This window comes from Panthera tigris, chromosome B3 (genome assembly GCF_018350195.1).
Source record: "Panthera tigris isolate Pti1 chromosome B3, P.tigris_Pti1_mat1.1, whole genome shotgun sequence".
In the NCBI taxonomy this organism is placed as follows: Eukaryota; Metazoa; Chordata; class Mammalia; order Carnivora; family Felidae; genus Panthera; species Panthera tigris.
Window position 1 is genome coordinate 60305278 of NC_056665.1, and position 25254 is coordinate 60330531.

The following is a 25254-nucleotide window of genomic DNA, read 5'->3' on the forward strand; positions in this document are numbered from 1 at the left end:
AAAACCATACAATAAAAGAGAAAAAAGAAACACTAAGTATTCAGCTGTTAAAAAGAATAAGTCAGCCGCAGATTTGGTGGTGCGCAATGGTGTCCAAAAGACATTCTTAAGGAAGAAAAGTGACAAAGCAGGTCACTTTTGCTGCCATTCATGTGCTTTAGAGAGATACACACATTGTAAAAAAAAAAAAAAAAAAAAAAAAAGAGAGAGAGAGAGAGAGAGAGAGAGGGAGAGATTTAAAAAAAAGAAAAAACATGGGGGCGCCTGGCTGGCTCAGTCAGAAGAGTATGCGACACTTGATCCTGGGGTTGTACAGATTACTTAAAAATAAAATCTAAAAAAAGGGAAAAAGAAAAAAATACGCATATAACAAAATAAATAGAATTTTAAAAATTAAAATACAGAAAAAATACATTAAAAAAGAAAAAAAAATTTTTAATATGCACATTCTTATAGATAGTAAGACATACAACATATTCAGAATACCTCCAGAAATCCACACCGTACTGGGATAGAAGATTGGTTCTGAGCAGGGCAACAGGAGACTGAAAGACGAACTTGGCATCGTATATCCTTTGCTACTGTCTGAATACTAGTGAAGTTTTACTATAAAGCGAATTTCACATTTTATATCCCTGGCCAGATCTTACCTGTGATAAACCTGTGTTTCCAAATGCTCCCTTTGCATTTCTCACAGAGACTTCAAAGCCAGTAAGTCCCATACTACACTCATGATCTTCCCCACAAAACCTGTCCTCCCCCAGTGCCTCACAGTCACCGTCACTGCCCCTTCAGCTGCTCTGGCCAAAAAAAAAGTGTGTGTTGTTTCTGACTCCACCCTTGCCCTTCCTCTGCGTCCAGTGAATGTGCTCTGTCCAGGGCACCCCCCTGGGCCCCTGTGCTCGTTGTCACTAGCAGGGCCCCCACCCGGCTATGGGCAGCTCTCACCAGGCTTTGTTGTGGTCATTGCCGGCTCTACCCACAGCTGCCCTGTCCCCTCTCCTATAACCTCATCATCCTGCTCCTCTGGTTTCAAGGCTTTAGAGCAGCTTCTGGGAAGTAACATCAATCCGAAAGGGGCCTGAATTTGCAGCAGAGTCTACGTGATCTGGCCTTTTCTAGTCCTTCCTCAAGTCACTCTCCTTTCTTACCATATTCCAGCCATGCTAGCTTTTAGTTCCTCAAACTCTTGCTCCCTGAGGCCTCACTTACCAAGACCTCTGCCTGGAAGGCTACATTCCCCATCCAACCCACCATCTCTCCTGACACCTGACATACTACACTAAGCTTCTGCTCTGTTAACTGCCTCTCACACTTCTGGTGTCGCTTTAAACACACTCTCTTCAGAGCATCTTTGCTGACCTTCCAGATCAGATCCCATTTTATATTGACTTAGAACCCCTTCTTCATATAACTTACTGCAACAGTGCTTAAATAATCTTACAATAATCTGTGCATATCCCTCTAACGGTTTAAGAAAAACTTTTTTGCTCACTGCTCTAACCCCAGTGCCTAAAATAGTACCTACAAAATAAACACATGTTGAATGAACACACAGGGAGAAGGAGGCAAAACTAAGGGAGAGACAAAGCCTATCTATCATCCACCAGAAGGGTTCAAGTCAGCGACAGCCTCCGGGAGGCAGAACTTCCTGCTCCAACTCCTGTCTCAGTGGCTCTGGCCTGTGGCTCATTGTTAGTATCTGCCCACTCACCACACTGTCTGGGGACTGGAGCTGGTCCGACAATAAGGCGTTGCTGCTGTTGTAGCCAGAGGTAAGACCAGAGGAGAGGCTTCCATTGGAGCTGGTAGACAGGGAGCTGGAGGCAGCCAGCGTGTGCAGCTTTTCTTCTTCCTTACAAGGACGGATGGCTGGAAACCAGCTGCTGGTACACCTTCTCTATCCCCTCCTCCCCTGAAACCACCCCTCCTCACCTCCCCAGTGCCTCCCCACATACCTACCCCAACTCTAAACCAAAGCAGCCTCCTCCCAGATTTTGGCCTGAGGACAGGAGCCAGTCAGAGGAGGGTGACAAGTAAAAAGAGCGAGCACAGCTTTGAGCTGGCACTAGGAGTCCAACACCTTCCTCCAAAGGCTACATCCCAGGACTCCAAGGCAGCCCGGGCGAAGGCTGACCCGGTCTGGCGTCTTTCCCAGGCTCCTGGCCCACCCAGAATCACTAGCTTGCCCCATGCCCCACCCTCAGTAGCTGGGAGATGATCTGCTGGCGGATTCTCAGCTTCTCCTGCTCGGTCCGCTCCTGCAGCCGGGTCCGGGCCCGGGCAATCTCCACCTTGGCCTCCTCGCGGGCGCGCTGGTATTCTTGCAGCATCAGCGCTATGTCTGAGGCAGGGTGAGCAGACCGTGATGCCGACCCTGGGCTCCTAAGGAAAACCACAGGGTGGAGAGATGCCTTCTAACATGGTGGGTGCATGGGTGACGGCCCTGGCCTGCTTACCCCAGACCTATTCAACACCATCCTCTTGAAGGACCCATCCTCTCTTTGCCCAGTTTGGTTTTACCACCCATTTTGAGGTTCAGGCCTGCTGTCTTACACAGAAGGTCACAGCTGCTCTGTCCACCCTCTCCCATGAGCTCTGCCCCCACCCTGTTCCCTCCCACATCCTCCTTTTTCCCTTTGACCCATTCTCCCCGAGCTGCCTCCACCTGCCCACAGGAATGTAGGACCCACTCTTGGAATCACTCCTGTCCAAAGGAAGCTGCAGCCCCCACTTTCCAGGCCCTGCCCCCCACAGCCCTCCCACTCCATACACAATCTGCTCTCTGTAGGGTCCTGGTCCATACCTGGTAGTTTCCACAACATCCTTCCTCAGCTGCTGCAGGTATTCTCGGCGCCTGCTGGGTAGGCCGAGGTCCCAGGTGGGGAGATCCCTGTTGGGCAGGAGGCTCAGTTGTTTCTGGGGGCTGAGGTTCCGTGTCTGGTGTAAGTTCTGAAGTCGTTCAGCTCGCTCTCTCCGGAGGGCCTCAATGGTTTGTTTTTGCCTGAGACAAAATGTGATTGATTCACTGAAGCTGGCCCTGAATGCCCTTCTCCATCTTAAGATCTATCTCTGAGCCCCGGAAGATCCCAGAGCTGAGCAGGGGAGAAAGGAACAGCCAGCTATTAGCCTTCTGTGGTTCTCCTTCAGCCCACCCCTTGCCCTTTCACGCCAGGCTGGGGGCACTTACCGGGCAAAGAGCTCCTCCCAGGTGGACTGCAGAGGCTCCTCAGCAGCAAGTGCCTCCCCTGTCCCACTTTGCAGCACCTGCAGCAGAGCATCGGCCTCCCCAAAGCCGTGGTGCAACTTCGCTTCTGTGAGCTCTGTGCTGAGTGAGAGGTTCTGGGCCCCAATCTGCAAGGGGATCTGCTCCCTCTGGGACCACTCAGGATCCTGGCTCTGGTTGTCAGGAGATTGTAGGGGCTTCTGTCCCTGCTTTCCAGAGCTAAGATCACACCTGGTTCCCAGTGACTCCACACCTAGCTCCCCAGGAGAGCCATCCTGAACCCCGCTCCAATGACTGACTTTGTTATGCACTGAGGAGTCCCTCAGGCCGTGATGCTGGGGCTCAGCAGCCATGCATACCTGGGAACTGGAGCTCAGTAGCACCTCAGATTGGCAGGTAGGGCTCAAAGTGGGACCCCGGAGCCCTGCAGTAGCAGTCAACTCAGAGACAGGGCAGGGTCTGAGGTGATGAAGGCCTCCTCTTGAAGAGGAAAAGTCCAGAGTGGGTTGTGGCTCACCCTCATTTTCTGTCTTGCTCCGCCATTCACTTGGCTCCCTACTGCTCAGCGAGCCACACTCCAAGGAAGCCACGTCCTCAGGCACGAAGTCATCAGCCAGACTCGGACTCTGGCTCCTCAGTGAGGGTGGTGGTGGTCTGTTTTGGACCAAGGTGGTGGTCTTGGGCTGAAGCTGCTGAGGGGGCTGCTCTATGAAACAGACTTGGAGTTTTGGGCTCTGTGGTGGACTGACCGGGGACCTCACCTCAAGGAGCGAACTGCCATCACTCCTTTCTAAGGGACTTCCACCGTCCCCACATGGAGCCCCCACTCTTTGGGAGTCACCGGACTCATTAACAATTTGAGAATAATTATCCACTGGAGGCCTGGGGGAATCAAGGAAAAGGTCTGGACTGGAGACAAAATTCTGGCGGCCTTCAAGAGGACAAGCTGAGGGGGCTGTGAGAGACAATGAATCTGGGGAGAGCCCCAATCCTTGGGTGCTGGCACTAAGCGTGAGTATTGGGGAGGAGGCCCTGTCTACCAACAAGGTACTCACAGTGCCCAGCTCCTTCTGGACCTTAGGATTCCCCATGGACTCTGCAGGACTGGGGCAGGGCCCTGGGGAGTGGGAGCCTTTGAGGCTGGGGCTGTTGACAGCCAGGCAGGAGGGCTCCTCTGCCTGGACGCTGGGAGGCAGGGAGGCATTAAGGGAAGCCTGAGGGATCACAGAAGGGAGGTTCTGCCCAAAGTGGGCTTTCTGAAGCCTCGAGTGGTATGCGGGTGCTGGAAAGCTCTGGGGCCTAAAGTGGGGGCTTTCTTCCTGAGATTCTGAGGGCCCTGCCATTTTCCATGCAGTTTCCTCTGACTCTCTCTTCTGAAGGGTCCCTGTGACATGTCCCTTTTTTTGAGACATGATGGGGATATCTGAGCCCAGCACCTCAAGGACCACATTGACCTCCTGAGGGTTGGCCTCTGGGGTTGGAAGGTGCAGAGGTGGTAAGGCCAGTTCAGTTTGGATGCCCTCATCCATGGTGGTCTGAGTACAGCAGTCCATCATCAGGGCCTGGGTCATCTCATCTGGGGACTCCCTCTTGAAGTTCCGCTCCTTTTCAGCCACACTTGGCTGGGAGAAACTCCCTAACAGCTCCGAGGTGCTGTGTAGCAGCTGTGAGAGGTGGAGAGACAGGTTGTGCATGCTAGTCCAGGAGACCAGACCAGAGCCTGGCACTGCACTTGTTTCTGGCTGAGCAGAGATGTCAGCGGAGCTCCAGCAGACACTGCAGCCCAGGGTCTGTGTGCCCTGCTCCAAGGTGTTCATCCTGGACTGCCCCACAGGGCCACATGCCTCTGATGGATACAGAAGCATAATCTCATCTACTGGACCTGCAGCACTTTCTTCTGCCAACAGGGGCCTACTCCTCAGACAGCCTGCTTCATCAGGAGTGCCCAGGGTCTGGGCTCTCTTGTCAGGACCCTTACTGGGGATTTTTCCTTCAGGGATGTTCAGGATGTGGGGGCTCCCCAAGGCAAATGAGGAGCCCCATACTTCCCAGGCCTCCTGTGAACCTTGGGCATTTCTAATGCTGCTCTGTGTGCTCCCCAGGTCCCGGCCATTGGCATAGGTGCTAAGGTGGGAGTGGAAAGGAGAGTTCTGGTCTTCGAGGCCATCGTCCATGCTTGAACAACGGGCCATGTTTGATGGTGTTGGGCCCTGGGTACAAGAGACATCCGCGGCACTGCCAAACACATACTGCTTCCAGCCAACGTGCACAGGACCCTCTGGACGTGAGTAGAGGATGTAGGGATTGATGTCCCTGGAGCCAAAGTGTAACGTTCCTTTGTCTACCCTGGAGTGCCACTTCTCTGGATTTTCCTGCCAGGACTCTTCCAGGGTACTAGATGTCCAGCCTGTCATGAAGTCAGGGATTGGCATGAAAGAAAGATCTGAGGACTTTGGGTAAGGAGGGTTGGCAGGTTGTGGGGGCTGGTGACCAGGAGTGCTCATGTCCCAGTTAGATGAGGCTTTCTGACTGCAGCCCTCAGCTTTCAGAGATGTTCCTGCTGCTGACTTTCCTTTGAAATGACCCCTGAGATGTGGAGTCCACCATCTGTTAGGTTCCTGTGTATCTTCATCTGTGGGGGAAGGAGGCTCCACACTCAAATTCAGCTCCTGAAGAGACCGGGAAGAGCTGACCACAGAGAACTGTGGTCTGGGGGAGGACCTGGAGTGTTTGGGGCCAGAAAAGACTGAAATCACAGGAAGTGAGCACCCATGATGGGGAGCCGGCTGCTCCCTGCCAGAGGCAGGCAGGCCAGGGCTCTGGGGTGTGGGCCATGGGGCTCCACTCTGCCCCAAAGGCATGGAGGCTGAGTCTTCAAAGCCTGATGAAAGCATCTTGGACACAGACAGATGGGCTACAGATGCTTCCTCTCTGCCTGCATCTGTAATTCGACAGCTGTCCAACCCACCTTCATGGGAAGGTTGGGAGCTCCTGCCCTGGGCAGGCTCTTCCCAACCACCCGAAGCCTGGTGTCTCTGCTGCTCTTCCTCATCCCAGGGACTGTCAGCTTGGTGCCTAGAAATGTGTTTTAACTTTGCTACAAACTTGGCTTGGGGATCCAATCCACTGTGATCTCTGGACTGAGTGGAAAGTTGTGGTTTTTCTGGAAGGCACTGGATGGCATCTTCTAAACATCCATGCTGAGGTTCCCCCAGAAGCTCACTCTCAATAGGCCCTTTACTTAAATTCAGGGTGTATGGTCTCCCAGTTGTTAAAGGTGGTTCTGGCTTGGTTTGAGAGTCCTGTGCATTCTGGCCACCTACAGAGCTATCCTGAAATTCCCTCACTGGCTCAGAGTACATGTCTGCAGAGGAAAAGGTAGCCTCAGGCTCTAGGCTGGCTTTCTTCTCAGCAACCTTTTTCTCAGGATCCTCTCCTGACCTTGAGCTTCCATCAGCCACTGAGTGGCTCAAGGAACATGTCATCACATCAGGGGCGGAAGGGGAGCTGCCCTCTTGAGCCAGAGATAGGACAGGAGCGGAAGCGGAAGGCTCCCAAGAACTGATGTCTGCTGGTGCAAATACTACACGAATGCCTTTGGGCTCAAGGCCAGGAGTCCAGAGCACTTCAGGTGCCCTGGAATAGCTTTCTGCTGTCTCATCCATTCCACAGGCTCTGGAAGATACTATGCAGGGTGGATGGAGAGTATGTAGGGCAGTCTTGGCACTCCCCTTCCTCAGGTCACCGTCTCTGTAACACGATAAAGTATAGGACGGGGATGCACAGGCACGAGAATCCATGGGTTGAGGATTGCAAAGATGCCAGCAAGGCGATGTTCCACTGTCTTGCTGCCCCCTAGGTGGACTAAGAGCCCTGCTGCCTTCCATGCTCCCTGAGATGACGACACGGTCTAAAGTTTCCTGTGGATGTCTGCACTGGGACTCCTCCTGAACTTCAGAATCAGGGCTAGGTCTTTGATCTGGCAATGGAGTTGGTCTAGGATGTTTGCTGCTGGCACTGTTTGCTGGGCTGCAGGCTTCTGCCAGCCCACAGTCATCGCTCTCCTCCCACTTCACAAGTTGCTGTGAAGGAGCGTCTGTATCAACCCTTCTTGGGGCTCCAGGCAGGATGGTACCCTGTTTGGGACTTGCCCCCCCTTCCTCTAAGCCAATAGAAGCCTCAAAGCACCGGCCATGGTCTTGGGTACGTCCTGAGAGGCTGACAGAATTCTGAACATCACAGGTCACAAGCCCACTTTCAGAATAGGCTGTTTTTCCTCCCTGTGCAGCCACTGAGAAATTACCTGAACCTCCACCACAAGTGGTATCTAGAATTCTAGGTTCGTGAAGCACTGGGTTGGTCTCCTGACCACCAGGGCGAGTGCCTTCTGCAGTCTCCCATTGAGCTAACTGGCTTCCCCCACACAGAATCATGCCAGGATCACCAGAAGGGGCCCAAGAAGATAAGGCAGCCACTGCTTTCTCTGACCTTACCCTCCTGTCCACTACCAGTGTGGAAGAAAAACTGTCTGAGCTCACAGGATCAGCAGAGGAAGGTGTTCTGGTTGCTTTTTTCTTTTTCTCTATGATTTCAGAAGAGCTACAGTGACATACAAACTGTTCACCAGCTCCCAGAAAATGTCTCCGTTCTCCAGTACAATGGCTTTTGCCTGGAACAGGGGCTGCATGGGAGGAAGTTTGTGAGGGATGCCGTGGCCCTGTTTTAGTTTCAGTGTTGGGCAGATGTTGAAAGCTGTCTGCAGGGAGGGGTGTGGCCTCATCAGTCGACAGATGTCCTGGTTCAGCAGAGAGAGATGTCACATAAAATCCTTGTGCTTCATCCTCATTCCTGGTCCTATCTGACACCGACTGGTCCCTTTGTGGACACTGAAGCCTACCACGGGCCCCTGAAGAATGTTCAGGTTCTAATAAAGTCACATAGTAAGGAAGAACATTGCCATCAGCCCCTAAGCCATGAAGTTGCTTTTCCTGGGCCTTTGCTTGTCTGATCTCCTCTAACACAGCCAGGTCCGTAGATGTATGAGCACAGTGCTCTAGGTGAGGCACCCTCGGCAGGGACACAGGTGCTGAGAAAGCACCACCAGGAGGACTGAGGTCCTTAGCCTCCTTCTCTGCCTTCTGCTTAGCCTGCTGGCCTTGACTGTTACCCTCTTCTAAGAGGCAGCTGGTCTTCTTTTCAAGTGGGCTAAATCCCCTTTTCAGGGGACTGGCTCTTTCTGATCCTCTTTGCACAGCTGCCTCAGCTTCAGAAGCAAAACTCTCCCTGGGACTCAAGCCCATCATGATGCTTCTGAGGTCCCCTCCTTCATCTTGAGTGCTTGCTGATCTCCTGCTCTCTGCCCCCAGGGAAATGCTCTCTGGTACATGGAACTGACCATGAGATGCCATGGCCGTAGCTATCACAGACTCACACCAAGCAGTGTGTGCCAAGGAAAAGCCCCCTCTAACATCTCCCTGAGGGCTATAGCTTCGGGGCTCTCCATTCTGGTCTTGACGCCCTGCTCCAGTTACCAAGGGACTGTTAGTCATTTTGAACATCGTGGGATCCAGCACATTGTCAATGTGTACAGTATCACATGCGTGAAGATAGTTTCTTGGTAGCCTTGGAGAATCCAAAGGCAAGGTACCACTCAGGTCTCTGTGAGGAGCCACAGAGGAATCTGGCTGGCTCAGCAATGGGCCAGTCTCCTGGCTAAAAGATGTGCTCACACAATGTGGGCTTGGGCTAGGAACTTTCTGAGTCCATGAGACCATTTTGTCTTCCTCCAGTAGGCTCCCTCCTGTTCGCACAATCATTTCCTCAACTCGGCCTTGAGCTTTTGGCCCCTTTTGCTTAGAACTACTTGCATGTTTGGCAACTTGGCTCTCCTGAAAATCTTTCACAGTTTCCAGTTCCTCAAGACCTCCCAAGCTACAGGGCTGCCCTCTGGGGCATGCAGATGCATTCCCTGCCTCGCTCTCCTTCTCAGAAGACATCTTCAATCTGGGCTGTGATGGCAGAGCACTAGCTGATGCCTCAGTTCTTGGATTACTGCAAGTGTCTGCGAACCCTCCACCAGCTGTACATGTCCCTACGCAATCACAAGTGTCCCAGGATGGTCTGTCTAATACAGCTGGGGGAGTGTGCTCTGTCACAAACTTAATGTCTTGTATACATTCCCTTAACTTGAAGGGGCTCAAGATGATTTTTCGGACTTGGGGACCTTTCCCAACGCTATTGTTAACCTCCATTTCTCCAGCTTCACTATCCCTAAAGGTAAAATCATCTATCTGTTTTGGAGAAGATGGCTGATCCCTGAAAGACAGGTGGTTTCCAGAGCTGCCTGACCTCAGGGCACAGTCAGCCATCTCCCGGTCCCGCTGGTCCTGGAACACAGACTCCTTACTGACTCCCTGTGTGGGAGGAGCATATAGCTGCTTATTTTGCTTGGATTCAATTTCTAAGATGCCATTTTCCAGCTTCATTACACTCCTAATTAGCCTGGCCATTTCATCAGCACTGTTAACTCTTTTATTCTGTTTTCTTCCAGAAGGTTCTTCTTTGGGGTTTAATGTTTCTTGTGATCTTCCAGAGCCCTTGCATTCACTCAGGCTTTTTTCCTGAGAGCTTATAACTGACCGGAATCTTTCATATGTAGACTCTGTCTGTGGAAGCTTAAACTCTTTTGAGCAGCCTTTGGAATGGAGAGATTTCCCAAGAAGCCCAGATTCACTCTTCCCTTCTGCTTTCCCCCCACCCTTGTGAGCTGGACTCTCATCTTGGGCCATCATCTCTGGGCCTCTTACTCTATGACATACTGATTTAGACTGCAAAGAAACAGCAGTTTCCCCCAGCATGTCCTTGTCAAGGGCTAAATTGATGGTTTTATAGATGAAATCAGACCTGGCCCCGGAAGGAAGCTGTCTGTTCATATCAAACGCCTGGGTCTGTCTTAGGACTACATGGTGATCCTGCTCTTCTTCCCCATCTGCCTCAGACTCACAAACAAGGAGAGGCCTCCCAGACCTACAATGGTTTGAGGAAACATTGCAAGAGGACTGTATTGTGGCCTTTTCTTTTTCCTCAAGTGATGAAAGACTGTGTTCATTTAAAATTCCAACTTGATTTTCAAATTCACATACTTTTGTGCTAGTAGATAGAAAATGTCTGTTCTGACCAACAAAAAGATAAACTGAATTATGGCTTTCTTCTTCAGTATTTCCAGGGCATTCCCCCATTTTTCTGATACCTTCCTTGGTGTTCAGATGAACTGGCCTCCCTGCTGTGACCTGCTGAGATGAGGGAATCTTGGAATTGTGGTTTTGTAACAGCACTGGCAAATTATTCTTCACATAAACATTGTGGAGAACCTGGTGGTCATGACCAAAGCCCCAGGCTTCCCTGGGGGGTGGGGAAGGCACTCTTGATTCTCTGCAAGCCGGAATCTCTAAGGCAGTTTCTGTCAGGGCATCCCGGCTTTTGGTCACATAGAATGTCTCCAAGGGGGGTGGCTTCAAGGAAGACGGGAATGGATTCCAGGCAGCAGAGTGGGGGTATGGCTCTGGACCTGACGCGAATGAAACGCCAGTGTGCCTTCCAACCACTTCCCTGGAGCTCTCTTGATAGTTCACCTTCTCCTCCTGGAGGGGCAGGTAGCTGTTGTGACTTAAGTGCCCCTCCTGGCCTGCACTATTCTTTCTGAGAGGAGCCCAGCCGCGGGGCCAGTGGTTTTCTTTAGTGGCTATGGTGACATTACTGTGACAAGGGCTCTTGAGGAAGAAACATTCATCAGAGGAAGTCATCAGTCCAGGCTTCCCATTACTCTGCGAAGACTCTTCCAAACTGTTCTGCTTGTCTTCACGTGCTTGTGTCATGGAATTTGCCACCTTGTTCTCGGCTACAAAGACTGGTGCATTTATAGTTCCAGAAGTCAATGATTCTACATCTGCTGAGTAAGTTCCACTATGACTCACCTCTTTCTCTCTAGTTGTAAGGAAATCTGAAGTACCTTCTATCTCAGTGCTCAGACTGTCCTGTTCTTTCTCTGCTCTCAAATGCCTAATTTTGGAAAAATGGAGAGGAAAGGTGCTGAAATGCAGACTGCTGGATACCCCAAAACCAACTGGCAAGACAGTATCTGTTTCTTTGCCAGAAGCTTGGGTAAAGGAAGTGGAGTCTTCTTCGAGGGAGGGGAAAGCTGGCCTGGGCTCTCTCACAGCCTCCAGAACAGGATGAGACAGTTCAAGGAGGTACTTCTGCTGAAGGGCAGCCCAGTCCCTCTCAGGCGCACTGCCTACATGAGTTAATGAGGCGGCAGAGGCAGCCAAAACACTTGATAGGCTAGAGGTGTTGGATGCTTCCGAATTGCCCTGCTGGGCTGTATCAGGGGTACCTCTGGCTCGAAAGATGCCAGCAACTCGTGGCTGAAGAAGCCTATACGACCCCCAGAATGACAGCCTGGATGTATCAGAGGCAGGGATTGTGTACACACCTCTTATATGGCAAGGCAGCTCAGTGCCGCCTTGGGGTACTTTGGAGTTATAAGGCAGGAGTGTTTCTGCCCTTGATGGCTTGAGTTCTTCCATATTTTGCCATTGTCCAGGCTGCTCCTGACCCTGGGGTTGAAATTCCTGGATATCAGGACTCGGACATAAGGAACCCACTATTCCTGAAGGGCTGCTGGAATTGATCTTAGAGTCACAGGAAAACCAGGAATCCATGGACAACAGAGGGCTCCCTCTGGAAAGCTGCAGGCCTTGGAGTGTGTTTGCCTGTTCAGAGGAGCTCACCTCTACCTCCGACTCAGGTTGTTCACAGTGAGGCTGGGGTGGGGGGCCAAGGTAAAATGAACTGCTCATTGGCAGGATGGCATCCAGCCTGGTTCCTGTTCTATGGTTGATGGGACCAAGCCTGCACATTGCCTCCTGGTCCACTATGGGCAGACTGGAGGTCTGCAGGTGCCAAAATGTCTCTGCGGGCATCTCCTCAGCTGAACTGAAGAAAGGCTCTTGCTGATCTTCCCCCAGTTCCTCCTTGGCATCAATCAGGCTATCCAGGGAAAAGCTCCTGCAAGTTTGGGTGAATAGTTCACTGTCTGAGGACATGGTGAAGCCCCTCACAGGGACTTTAGCTCTGGCCCTGGGGTGGCCATGGTGGTTGGTGAGATAACTGCTCCCTGAGCTGTCTGGCGGGCTTTCATATCCTTTCTCAGCCAGCGAGTCCTCAGATATTTGGCTGTCATCACTTTCAGAGTTCTCTGACTCTGGGAGATCCTGTTCCTTCCCCTGGAGGTCCTCTGGCTTCAGTGGCTCCATTTGGGCTTTGGCATAGACATAGGAGAGAGAATCCACTGAGTAACTGCTATCCGCATTAGATAAGTCACCATCTTTCCCTCTTACAAGATCCACTCTTGGGCTGCAATCAGTGAGTGAGGATGTGGAATCTGGGTCTCCTGCACTGTGCTGCCTCCTCAAAGAGCTGCCATGAGGCAAACAAGAGGAATTTCTGACAATGTCTCTGGCCCTAGCTACCAGAACCCTCTGCTGCCTTTTTGATGCCTTGCTTGAAGAAGGTGGTTTGGATTCTACCCAGAAAGTCTTGGCTGCCTTTCCATGCCCAGATGCCTGTCTGGGTCCACAGGGATGTGAGGAACTGCATCTGGCTCCCTTAGCAGTCTTGTGGGTCCCAACGTTCCCTTCTTTACGCCACCTTGATCGTGTGTGGTCAGAGTCTGCTAGTCCCCTACCCCTCCTGGTATAGGTGGAAGGGCTGAGTGCTTCTGGCTCATCCTTTGGCTTTAGCTTGTTAGCTAAATGGTCAAGAGATGCTAAGCTCTGGGACACCATCCAACAGGGCTGCTTACCCACGCTCTCCATTTCCTGGATGCTGGCAGACTCAGAACTCACAGTGAGACAGGTGCCTGAGGCTGAGGCTCCTTTCCTTGCCAAGGCCCCCCTGGCTTTGCAGAGATGCCCCTTGCCTGAGGAACAGAGGGCATTCTTGCTGAAATGCCCTGTCTTTGGAGGGTAAGAAGCAGCCTGGGGCAAATATTCTTCTGATGGAATTGTCTCTGATATTTGGTCAGTAGGATCAGGCAAAGGAGGTACCATGGTGGAGGGATCTCGACTCAGGAAAATACTGTGGAGACAAGGAAATCCATCTCAGAAAAGTAGAAGGTCCCTATTGCCTGCTCACAAAGGGAATATAAAGTCCCACTTAGTTTTCTGTAAAAGAGGTTAAAAACTAGGCCAATGTCACTGTCCCCTAGCATTTGAAGTCAGAGAAAAGCTCTATGGGTACAAAAAGCAACTGTGGACTATAGCCCTGGCTTCAAAGAGGCCCAGGTACACTCTGTTCCTTAATTTCTTTATCTTACAAAAAAATTGAACTGAATCTGAATGTAATCATGTCTTTAGGGAAAACTTCCATTTAATAGGCAGCGTGAGGAACAGAGGAACCATCTAAATGACACCACAAGGAATCAAACAGGCAAACCTATAAAGCATCATATTCTACAGAACTGATACACTTTTAACAAATCAGTGATATGAAGAAATAAAAATGAAATAAAAGAAAAAGGAACTTAAAAGACATAACCACATGCAGTGTGTAAATCCTATTTGGATCTTAATTTGAAGTGTAAATACATATTTTTGAGGCAATTAGAGAAATTTGATATGGCCTAGGTTTTGGGTTATATCGAATAATTAATCTTAATTTTGTTAAGTGAATAATGAAATGTGGTTCGAAGGAAAGTTCTTATTTTTTTAGGTGTATACTTGATGTAGGATTGAAATGACACGGTATCTAAGAGTTGCTTTAAAAATACTTCATCAGAGGGGAGACTAGGTGGCTCATTTGGTGAAGTGATCAACTCTTGTTTTCTGCCCAGGTCATAATCTCACAGTTTCGTGAGTTTGAGCCCTGCACTGGGCTCTGTGCTAGTGGTGTGGAGCCTGCTTGGGATTCTCTTCTCCCTCTCTCTGCCCCTCCCCAACTTGTGCATGGACGTGCTCTCTCTCTCTCTCAAAACAAACAAACAAAAATATTTCATCAGGAAAAGGAAGGAGAGGAGATTAAAGCAAGCATGGTAGATGTTGGAAACTCCTGAATGTGGGTGATAGGGACACTATTCTCTCAACTTAGTCTATGTTTGAAAATTTTTAATAAAAGTCTTTAAAAAAAAAAAAAGCCTGCCTAGTACTCTGAAGACCAGAGAGGTGAGCCAACAGAACGAAAAGGCGTGAAGTCTACACATACCATGGGCAAGGCTCTGAGGTAAGCCTGGAGGATACAGAGAAGTAGACACAGTCCACCCTCACCTTGACTGAATATAAGGAGTGAAGGGGAAAAGAAAAAAACAAAAGAAGATCCCAAATTGGACCCAAGAATCAGCTAGTGTTCCACTAGCTTACCAGTTGGAAGGTAGGGTGAGGAAGCTCACTTGAGGTGGCAGGACAGGTGGAAGGGAGGGAGGAGAAGGAAGCATGTGGGAACACAGTCTGGTGTGAGGCAAGAGGAGAGGGAGGTGGTGGCAGGACAAACACAAGGAATGTATGTGCACAGCCAGGGTCTAAAGAGCAGGTGAAAAATGAGGCTGAGATTCTCACTTGGAAGATATCACCAAAGTAGCAAGAGTTGCCACTCGGGGTGGGAGAAGAGAAAAGCTTAAGTCTTAGAAGATCTCACCTACAGAGAAAGAAGAGGGAAAAAGTGGTGGGAAAAAGAGGAGGAAGCAAATCTTCCCATTTCACAGACTGAGAAACCATGGCACTGGGAAGTGAAGAACACTGACTGGGCAACAAGGCTCTAAACCTCAGCCAGTGATTTCAGGTGACCACAGCTGGCTGTACCTGTGTAGCCTGGGAAAATACTGGCTGCAGAGCCTCTGGAGGCTCAGAGAACGGCAATCTGTCAGTCTGCTTCTGTGTTGAGATCCTCGGACCATCGCACCAGCACCAGGGAGCCGGTATGGGGGCTTCTGGGTGTGGTCATCCTGGAGCCCACACAATGCCTTGGGCTGCTCCAGTCCTGTCTGGGCCTCCAGCAGCCTCTGCTTCTTGATGATTCTCTCTAGCTGGAAGGAGGCTTTTCTTCGCCGGATGTCCCTCTGTGCTGCCCGAAGCACGTTCCTGCGCCCAAGCTGCAGTCGCACCTCCCTCTTCTGGCTTCGGACCAGTGGGGGAGGCAGAGTCTCAAGATCTGTCTGGAGCCAAGCACCAGGTCGCACACAAGCCTCGAGTTCTTTCTCTGCGATGTGGTCTTGCTGCTGTTGCTGTTGCTGCTGCTGCAAGCCAGCCAGCCGGGGCTCTTCTATGAGCAGCCACTGCTGGTCTGGGAACCAAAGACACCCTGAGAGAAGGGCAGCACCTCTCTCCCTGCCCGTGTGGTGTAGACTCACACAACTCTGGCTGTGGTTGGACCTGAATGGAGGGAAAGCCCTGGCCAAGATATGAGGGATGCCAGGCCCCCTTACCACAGGGCTAGGGAAGGAAGCCCCCAGGCATTAGCACATGCTGGGACAGGCACCAAAGCACAAATAAATGTGCGCGTGAAGAGAGAGCAGGAGGTCCATCACTCTGAGGGGCAATAAGGAAGGTCGCTTCCTTATTCTTGCTTCCAGCCCCTCATAAGAGCCCCTGGTTTCTAAAAGAGGGGAGAGAACACCTAATACCAAAGATTCCATCAAATCATAAAGGCAACAAAGGAGAGAATACAGAAGGATGCGGAAGCATGAAAATGAAGAGATGAAAAGGTGAAGCAAACACAGTGAGGAGTGGGCACCTACTGTCTTTAATTTGCCGGCTGAGGTGTGCTTGGTCGAACTCCAGTTCCTGTCTGGCTCTAATCTGTCCTGCTAGGATCCGCTGCCTCAAATCCCCCACGTAGTGCTGGTGCTGAATGGCGGCCCTGTGGGGCGCCACTCCAGCCCCCAGTGGCTGGCGGTCCTGGTCGCTCTGCTCTTCCAGCACTTTCCTATCACAGAGGGGCCGGGGTTACCCAAGGGAAATGCAAGCCCAGTTCAGGGCAAACCAGTGGTAGTCTAAGCTTTTCTGAGAGAGCCATGAATTCAACAGGGCAGAGAGGGCTTTGAACTTCTAGCAACTTGAGACACACACTGTCCCAGGCACGCTGTCACAGGCAGCTCATGATGTCACAGTGAAGGAGGGGAGAATGGTCCTCAGACTAGCATATCCTTAGACTGTGAGTCTACCAGAAACACAAGTTCATTCTAGTTAAGGAAAATAACCAGGAAAGTAAAGCAGCTTTAAAAAACAAAAACATTTTAGCTAAATCAAGGAGCTTTGGCCTTTAAAAAAGAATAAAAGGTATCTGCTCAAAATGTGCTGGAAACAGAGTAGAGGCAGAAGCTCCAATGACCACTGTGGGAATAGAAACTCCCCTACATGTTCATCATGCATCTCTGTTTTCTGAAACAGAAACACTCTGTGACATGGGAGTAGGAAAAAGGTAGCCAATCTAGAGGAAAGAGATTTATATGCACTGAGACCCAGAGGACGGCTGGTCTCCACTCAAGGGCTATTCTCAGTGAATGAGCCCAAGAATAGGGCTCATGAGTTTCAGGTTGTACCATAACTTCGGAGATATACACTGAAGTATTTACTGGTGAAATTGGGATTTGTTCAAATCCAGTGTGGGGGACAGTAGGGGAAAGTGGAAAGGGAGTGGGGATATAAACGAAACAAGATTAGCCATGACTTGATCACTAGTAGTGTATTTGGAATTATACATAATACAAAGTTTAAAAAGAATTCTGGATTGCAGTTATGCTTTATTCTGCCTTCAGGTACCTGTGTGGCCATGGATGAGTCACAGCCTTCCTCAGAAGACTGATAGCTTCTCCCTGCATGGCTTTTCCCAGGGGCACACATGGCCTCCTATACAAGGACCTCACATGCTGTTTCTGCAGGGTCTCCCCATCTCCGTCATTCAGGTTCATTCATTCCTTCCTTCCTTCCTTCCTCCCTTTGTCTCTCTTTTCCTCCCTCCCTCCTGCCTTCCTTCCTTCCTTCCTTCCTTCTTAATGTTTATTTTTGAGAGGGAGAGTGCATGTGTGAGCCAGGGAGGGGCAGAGAGACAGGGAGACAGAGAATTTGGAAGCAGACACCGTGCTGTCAGCGCAAAGTCCAACATGGGACTCAAACCCACTAACTGTGAGATGGTGACGTGAGCCAAAGTTGGACACTCAACCGGCTGAGCCACCAGGCGCCCCTCTGTCGTTCAGATTTCTAAAAGAGCCACTGCATGGGCATTCCAGGGTGGTGGCCCTAGGAAGTAGGAAGTGACTAGAAGGGCTTGGGAGCTGCCACAGGCTAACAAAAGAGCCCGCATCTGCTCTCCCTTAGCCAGTCCTTAGCACTCATTCCAGTCCAAGGATGCCCTGACTCTAAAGGCCCATTTACTGACTTGACATTAGACAGTCGGAGCAGTGCTCTGGGCAGGGGTGGGGGGCGGGGGGGAGGGGTTCACCCAGCTTAAATTTACTACTTTGTAGAGAAGAATGAAATCACAGAGGGTATATCAAAGCAGAGGTCCATAAATTATAGCCTGTGAACCAAATGTGGTCTGCTGCCTATCTTTGTGAATAAAGTGTTATTGGAACACTCATTCGTTTATGAGTGTTTATATCTAGGCTGCTTGTGCAGCTGCGGCAGAGACTGTATGGCCCACAAACCCTAAAATACTATCTGGTAAAAATAACAACAACAAAACCCAAACCAACTATCTAGTTCTTTACAGAAAGTTTGCTGCCTTTTGTCTTAGAAGAAATTAAGATTTCTTAATGCAGCCTTAAGAGGAGAGTGAAGGATGTATGGCGGCGGGCGGGGGGCGAAGTGACACGATGGCAATCTCCTCCCTGGGAAGGAGTCTGGGAGGGGACTCAATCTACAATGGGCCCAAGAACTGGGACAGGCCCAGATACTTGAGTGCGTGTGTCCTGGGGGAGACTGGCTCTGACTACTATGGGCAAAAGGCCAAACACACACAGTGGAATATACAGGAAAGAGGAAAGGCACTCTGTTCATATGTGAGGCAAAAGGCTAAGGACAGCAGTTAGAAGAGAAAACCAGTTAACACCACACAAAGAGAAAAGGTGCTAATGGGAAACAGATTATACATATGTTTGTATGCATGCTAGATTACCACTCCAAAATTTGTCTGACCACAGACATGGCTGAATTACAAGCATTAGCCCCTAAGAGGGTCTTGGACAAACTCAGCTAAAGTCCAGACCATCAGATGCAAGGAGCAGGGGAGGTACCTTTATTCTTAATCCCCAGAGAGTATTCAGCTTCCTTCTCTGCCTGTCTCACAACCCTCAGATTCACAATTTGCTTCTCCACAGAAGAGGGTTCCCTCTACCCTTCCCCTAGGGAAGCAGCAGCTAGCCAGTTAGCTTCTGCTGACCCAAAGCAGCTTCCTTCATGCACCAACAAGACCTGCACAGGGAAGCTGTCTGAGATGATCACTATAGACCCAGCACATTCACCTGAGATGGCCACACACCATCAGAATAAAAATGGCTCCTCTGCTAAGCACATCAGTCAAGTTCCCAGAAAGCAGGTTGGGGGTGGGGGAGTGGGGGAAGCAACCTTATGTTACATGTCCGGGCTTATTACTACTGGCAAGTCTTCAGTTATCTGCCAGCCAAGGACCTCTGTCTCTGTCAGATGACTGCCCTTCATCTTAGGTGGCTCCAGTATCTCCCCACTGCTGCCTGGTCACCTGCTTGCCAGGACTCCATAACGCCCTCCCCCGCCCTCTCTCCCAGCTGCTTGGAGGCCTGACAGCTTCTGCAGCAGAATGCAGCCGCAGGTACTCACTAAGGCAACAGTGGCAGTGGCAGCAGCGACAGGGTCTCCCAGGCTCTAAGCACTTAAGGTTAAGCCCCCAAAATTCCAAAGAGGAAAATGCAAAAAAAACAGTTTTCAAAGACAAACTCCTCTGTGGTCCAGGTCACTGCTGCAAGGGATAAAAAGAGACAGGTTGACCAATCCCCTCTGGCTCTGGAGTCAGCTCCACCTTTGCAGGCTCCCTGTGAGTGCTCCCCCAGAGAGAAAAATGAGAGAAGAAAATTCTAGGACAAGGGGAGGCTCTGGAGCTAAGCCCACCAGAGCAGAGGAGACTCTTATGGAGACACAGCCACACACACAGTCTGGGAGCCCAGCTGACGACATACAGTGTTCTCTCTCACGGGTTCTCTCCCTGGTCCCTCTGCCCAATCACAGGCTTGAGGCCCATACCACCCCACTTCCACCAGGGGCTGGCACACAGATGCTGACTATGGTAGCTGCGTAGGACCAGCCCAGCCCACGGACTCCTGGAGCTGGTGCTAAAGACTGGAGGCAGCAAGTGGGAGAGGCCTTGATTCTTCAATCCCTCTCTGTCCTCTCCAAATGAAAGGGTGCATTCTTGATGTTACTGAAAGGTCACACCAGTGCCCCTGGGGCTAGAGAGCCCAAGAAGACCTTTAAAAGGCAGGAGAAGGGGGCAGCTGGGTGGCTCAGTCAGTTAAGCACCCGACTTCGGCTCAGGTCATGATCTCATGGTTCATGGGTTCGGGCCCTGCGTCGGGCTCTGTGCTGACAGCTCGGAGCCTGGAGCCTACTTCAGATTCTGTGTCTCCCCCTCTCTCTACCCTTCCCCTGCTCACGCTCTGTGTCTCTCTGTCTCTCAATAATAAATAAAAGTTAAAAAAAAAAAAAAAAGGCAGGAGAAGACCAGTGTTCTCTAGGGTGGATGGGTCAGCTGAGATGAGGTGGGAGGACAGGAAAACAAAAGGGAGATTATGTACCTGGGCAGCTCGGCACAAGGGCCTTCAGCAGCGAGGCTGGGAGTGCCAGGCAGAAGGCAGAGCTCTCCACGTGCACTTGCTCTTTCAAACCCTATCATGAGGACCTCCCAGAGACAGATGGTAGTATCCTTACTTAGAGGTGAGGGACTAGGCTCAGAGACTCAGTAACTTGCTTAAGGCCACAAAGCTTTTACTTCATAATTCCAGGATGTCAAGGAGCTTTATCCAACTCCAAGATAACTCTTCAACCTCACAGCTCATTAAGTTGCCGAGCTGTTCTCTGTAAATCTCTGAACTCTGGGAAAGACAGATCTCCAATGCGTCTTCCCACAGTAGAAATCTTACCTAAGACAAGACCTCCTCTCATGACTGTACTCTCATGAAACAAGAGCTCCAGCAGCTCCTTACTCCACCTTGGCCTTGATATGTTCCAGCTGTGTCACCTCTCCCACCTTCCCTGTCACCCCACAGAGCCCCCGGTCACGCAACACTGGAGTCATCCTGCCTGAGACTCTGGTGCTTCGTCCTTCCATCCTCAGTAGCCCACATGTGAGGACTTGCCTGCTATTCATGCATCGCAGCACTCTGCCCCTACATCCAACACCCCTCACCACCAATGTCAGACCAAGACTTTTCATCAGCTGCCAGCAAATGTTCCTGGCCTAAGAAAACAGCAGCTAGATTCCCTGGAAGGAACCAGGGGAAATAGCCATCATAATCTCCCAGGAACCCTGGCCTCAGTGCTGGGCAGCCTCCCAACACCACTGGTCTCACAGGCAGTGGGTGTCCTGCTGACATTTTCTACACAACATCCCCAAGTAAGAGGCTACTTTGGCTTACAGGACCAGAAGGATACCACTGTTCACAGTATCAAACCTACGAGACATGTAGATCTGGGAAGGGGATTCTGTGGAGAAATAGATGAAGAAGGACTGTGAAGAAGAAAAGTAATGGCCACCAATCACATATAAAACTTTGATTCCATGTTTTCACGATCACAATGCAGGCGCAGTGGGTATGAGAGGGCAGAACTCCAAGATATTTTCATATTGTTCTGAGAGTTCCTGACCCTCTTATGTGTAGTTCTGGACCCTTTGGTATTGAGAAAAGAAAGGATTCTCAGTCACAGACCATCTTTAAAAACTCAGAGGAAGCCACAGTCCTGAAAGTTGACACACCTTGTGACCTCACACACAGGCCAGCCAGAATTTAAAGGGGCACATGGGGAGGTAAGTTGAGAAGCAGTCTCAAAGTTATGTACAAACATGTCATGTTCAAATCTTGCTGACAGAAGAAACTGGCGACAGGAAACATCAAATGATATATACTCCTTTCAGTGATGAAGGAAGTTGTAATAACAAACAGGAAATGAATGAGGGCTAAGACTGCTTCCCTGCCAACTAGAAGCTAAGCAGCTAGTTCAGTAACATTCCATCACTTGCACAAGTTGGTTGAGACCAGGCCTCATTCAGAGCTTGGCTATTATACTCACTTCCTCCCTGCTCCATGTTGTATTAGACTAAGAAGTAAGAACAGTAGCAAAATGAGCACAAGATTCTCACCTCTCCTTCCAAAGCAAAGGGCAGAGACCCAACCGGGAGGCAGTGACATCTCCGTCCAAATCCAACCATTCCAAAGAGCCATTGCCACCGACAACCTCTCCGACCTGGGAACGAGGAATGAGTGCGGTAAGGCTGCTATCACCAACCCCACCCCAAGAGAACCAGATAAAGCTCAAACTTGTCCCTTTGAAAGGAGCAGGGCGGCTGGCAGTCACCTTGAAAACACAGCACACTAACCTGCCTTCTCTGCCGCAGGACAGCGGCCTCTGCTGGGTGGTTGAATCGGAACTTCTGTGCCTTCCCCAGCGTTATGACTGCTCCTGTGGCAGAGACAGGGGAGAATGAACCAACAGCTCACGTTCTCCGTATGTATTATGTGCAGGGTGCCCTTCTGAGAGACAAAGTCCTGCCCCCAACAAGCTTATAACTTAGGTGAGTCAATAAGATATGTATTCATTGGATATCCCACAGCATATGTACTGAACTAACAAAATGAACAGGAGGAGTTCTGCTATTCTGAGGGAAAGCAAAATGAGTTCCTCATGGACTAGTTAGGGAATGCTTCATGGAAGAGGGGGAATATAAGCTCAGCGTCAAAGGAAAGATGGAATTTGAACAGATTAATAATAGTAGTAATAGTAATAGTGATAATGAGTATTTACTAGGTGACAAGAATACTGTTAAGAACATTACACAAATTAACTCATTCAGTCTTCACAACAATTCTCTTATCGCCATTTTACAGATGAGAAAATTGATGTCCAGAGACTTTCCCAAGGACACAGAGCTAGCAAACACAGGGAGAGATTTCAGAGAGTCATTCTCCACCTTGGGACCTGGAATTGGGGCCTTGGGAAGAGGATGGTATTAGGAAATCTTCAGATCTTCAGATCTCTGGGTGCAGAGGATGAGTATTCCATGTTTAAAGCCTGCTTCACTGAGTTCTGTGGGTTTGGCCCATGAGAAGGAAGCTAGTTCATCACTTATCCCGGTATAAACAGGGCTATAAACAGTCTTACCTTGGGTCAGACGACAGGAGGCAGTGACCTCCCGGCCATTGACTGTGCAGCGGGCCCCCTGGGCAGGCCGCAGAATGACTACCCCACAGGCACTCGTGATAGTGCAGTGGTCTCTCTCAATCCACTGCCCCTGCAGAACTACACAAGAGATGGGGGTCACATGGGTGGGGAAACAACCCAGGGAAACACCCTTTCTGCGAGATCGGAATCCACATCTAGAAGATCTTACATTATGACAAGAGAGGAAGAGCCACCACCTGAAAAGCACCCAGATCTGGATTCTCCCATGGTGTGGATCTCCTCCTATCATGTCCCTGACACACAACAACCACCACAATGTAGCAACAAAAGAGTAATAGCGCCTTGATCCTCAAGGATTCCTTCCTCTCAGAGCATCATCAGGTTCCTCTAAAGAGACCAGTCAGGCATGAGTATCCACCACAGTGTCAGACCCAGATGCTCTATCACTTACCAATGTCCTGTTCCTGATCTGAGTCAATCCTTCCTATTTTTGTTGTCCCCTCCTAAAAGGAAAAACAAAGCCCTTTAAATGAGAATAAAAAGGGACAGAGCTTGCCCCCAAAGCAGAACCCACCTGGTGGAGTGTTTTCACTGTCTTCCCATGCCCACCCCGGCCTTTCCCACACCACTTCTCAACTTTGGTCCAGGTTGTTCTGACTGCTCTGCCCACCCACTGCAGCCCAGGAAGCTCCTGAGAAGGCAGGGGCAAAAAATACAGAAAAAAGCAGCACCAGCTCTTTGCAAAGTCAACTAGTGTTGACAAACTCCTTTCTGTCCCATGGCCTGATGTTAGGGAACAGTCATGGCTGTCGGTCAGATAATCTCCAGTCCGAGGAAGAGGGCGCAAAGGCAGAGCTTTTCTCTAGGGACTAAGGTTGGTGTGGTCCAAGTTTGGTCCCTTTAGTCTCCAAGAGACACGTATTTTACGAAGATGTATGGAGCACAAGATTTTTAACTTCTTGGTCCACAAATGAAGTTTGAGAGATACCAGATTTTAAGAAGGGTAAAGCACAAATGGGAGAAAAGCATGTCTAGAATCAAAAAGGACTAGAAGAGAGTGTAAGGAGGGGAAAAAGGAGTTAGCATAAACAAATTACTGGGTTAGTAGATAACAGGGCCTTTTGGCCCTTGGATTATAGCAATTCTTTTAAGAACACATAGCTCTGTTTGTAGAAGGCAGCACTATGACAACAAGGATGCTGAGTTTAGATACATATTTATCAGGTATTGAATAACCATCCACTATGTCCCAGGCATTGCAGTGAGTGCTTTATAGACATCTCTTATTTAATCCTTGAGCAACCTAAAATATACTCATTATCCCCCTTTTATATATAAGGAATCTGAAGCTGATGGGGAAAGTTGCTCAGGGAGCCTACACACTAAATAGGAGAGCCATGGCTGGGGCATCTGGGTGATTCAATCGGTTAAATGTCTGAGTTGGTTAAATGTTAAAGGTCATGATCTTGTGGTCTGACTTTTGAGCCCTGCATCAGACTCTTTGCTGACAGGTCAGAGCCTGGAGCCTGCTTTGGGTTCTGCGTCCCCCTCTTTCTCTCCCCCTCCCCCAACTTGTGCTTGCTCTCTGTCTTTCTCTCTCTCAAAAATAAATAAACATTAAAAATATTTTAAGAGGCACCTGGGTGGCTCAGTTGGTTAAGCATGTCTGACTCCTGGTTTTGGCTCACGTTATGATCTCACGGTTTCATGAGTTCAAGCCCCACATCAGGCTCCAAGCTGACAGTGCAGAGCCTGCTTGGGATTCTCTGTCTCGCTCTCTTTCTGCCCCTCCTCCATATGTACTGTCTGTTTCTCTCTCAAAATAAATAAATAAACTTTAAAAAAAATTATTAGAAAAAAAAATTTAAATAGGAGAGCCATGGCTAGAATTGAGGTCTCTCTGGGCCTGAGCCCATGCTTGTCCAGCCTCACCATACCACCTCCCTCATAACTGGAAGTGACCAGAGAGTTTCCCACCTGTTTTCACTGTCAGCAGCCAGAAGGGGGATGTCCCTGCAGCTCCCCAAAAATAGCTGGTGAGAAGGCAGCCTCCTAGAAGCAATGAATGAGACTCTGGCCTCACTGTGCTTCCCACCACCCCCAGACAGCCAGAGCCCAGCCTTTCCTGCTCAGCCACACAAACAAATGGATGCTGGCCTCCACAAATACCATCAAACAAAATCGAGGAAAAGGGGTCAGGACCCCTTGGGTTCAGGGTCAGTCCTGATGATGAAATGCATTCCTCACAGTATATCACAACTTCTACATCTACAGGGAAGAAACTACCAAAAAAAACACAAAGGCATCTCATTTAACAAGGACTGAGATGATAGCTGTGCTTGCTGCCCCCTCTGTTTCTTTATGCAGGGAGAGTGAACAGCATGAGGATGAAGTCCAGGATACCAGTAACCTGTGCTCCACCCAACCTTCCCTCTGTCCATCCAAGGTACTTCCCAAGGTGACCCAATGGAAAAGAGCGTCCAGAGCAACGCTAGGGATTCGTGACAGGTCTATAACCAAGTTAGCAAAGCAAACAAAAATACAGAGAATCTTGAGTGATTACTGCTCTACCATTACCCAAAATAGGATCTAAACCAACAAAAAGGGAAA

General features: G+C 49.9%; 1 protein-coding gene across 7 annotated transcripts in view; it reads right to left on the reverse strand.

Annotated features, from left to right (window-relative positions):
* STARD9 (StAR related lipid transfer domain containing 9) overlaps window positions 1–25254 on the reverse strand; it is a 141182-nt gene that overhangs the window by 12187 nt on the left and 103741 nt on the right. For 5 of the 7 annotated variants that reach the window (XM_042989046.1, XM_007081721.3, XM_042989048.1 and 2 more), the window contains 10 exons: window positions 23096–23147; window positions 22624–22761; window positions 21842–21924; window positions 21605–21708; window positions 16014–16201; window positions 15079–15559; window positions 3191–13363; window positions 2807–3004; window positions 2202–2385; window positions 1715–1855 (listed from right to left, as the gene is read on the reverse strand). In XM_042989046.1, the coding sequence (XP_042844980.1) occupies window positions 1715–1855; window positions 2202–2385; window positions 2807–3004; window positions 3191–13363; window positions 15079–15559; window positions 16014–16201; window positions 21605–21708; window positions 21842–21924; window positions 22624–22761; window positions 23096–23147 (11742 nt within the window). Of the gene's footprint in view, window positions 1–1714; window positions 1856–2201; window positions 2386–2806; window positions 3005–3190; window positions 13364–15078; window positions 15560–16013; window positions 16202–21604; window positions 21709–21841; window positions 21925–22623; window positions 22762–23095; window positions 23148–25254 lie in introns of those variants that run through there. The other 2 variants (XM_042989047.1, XM_042989051.1) reach the window with 2 other exon arrangements.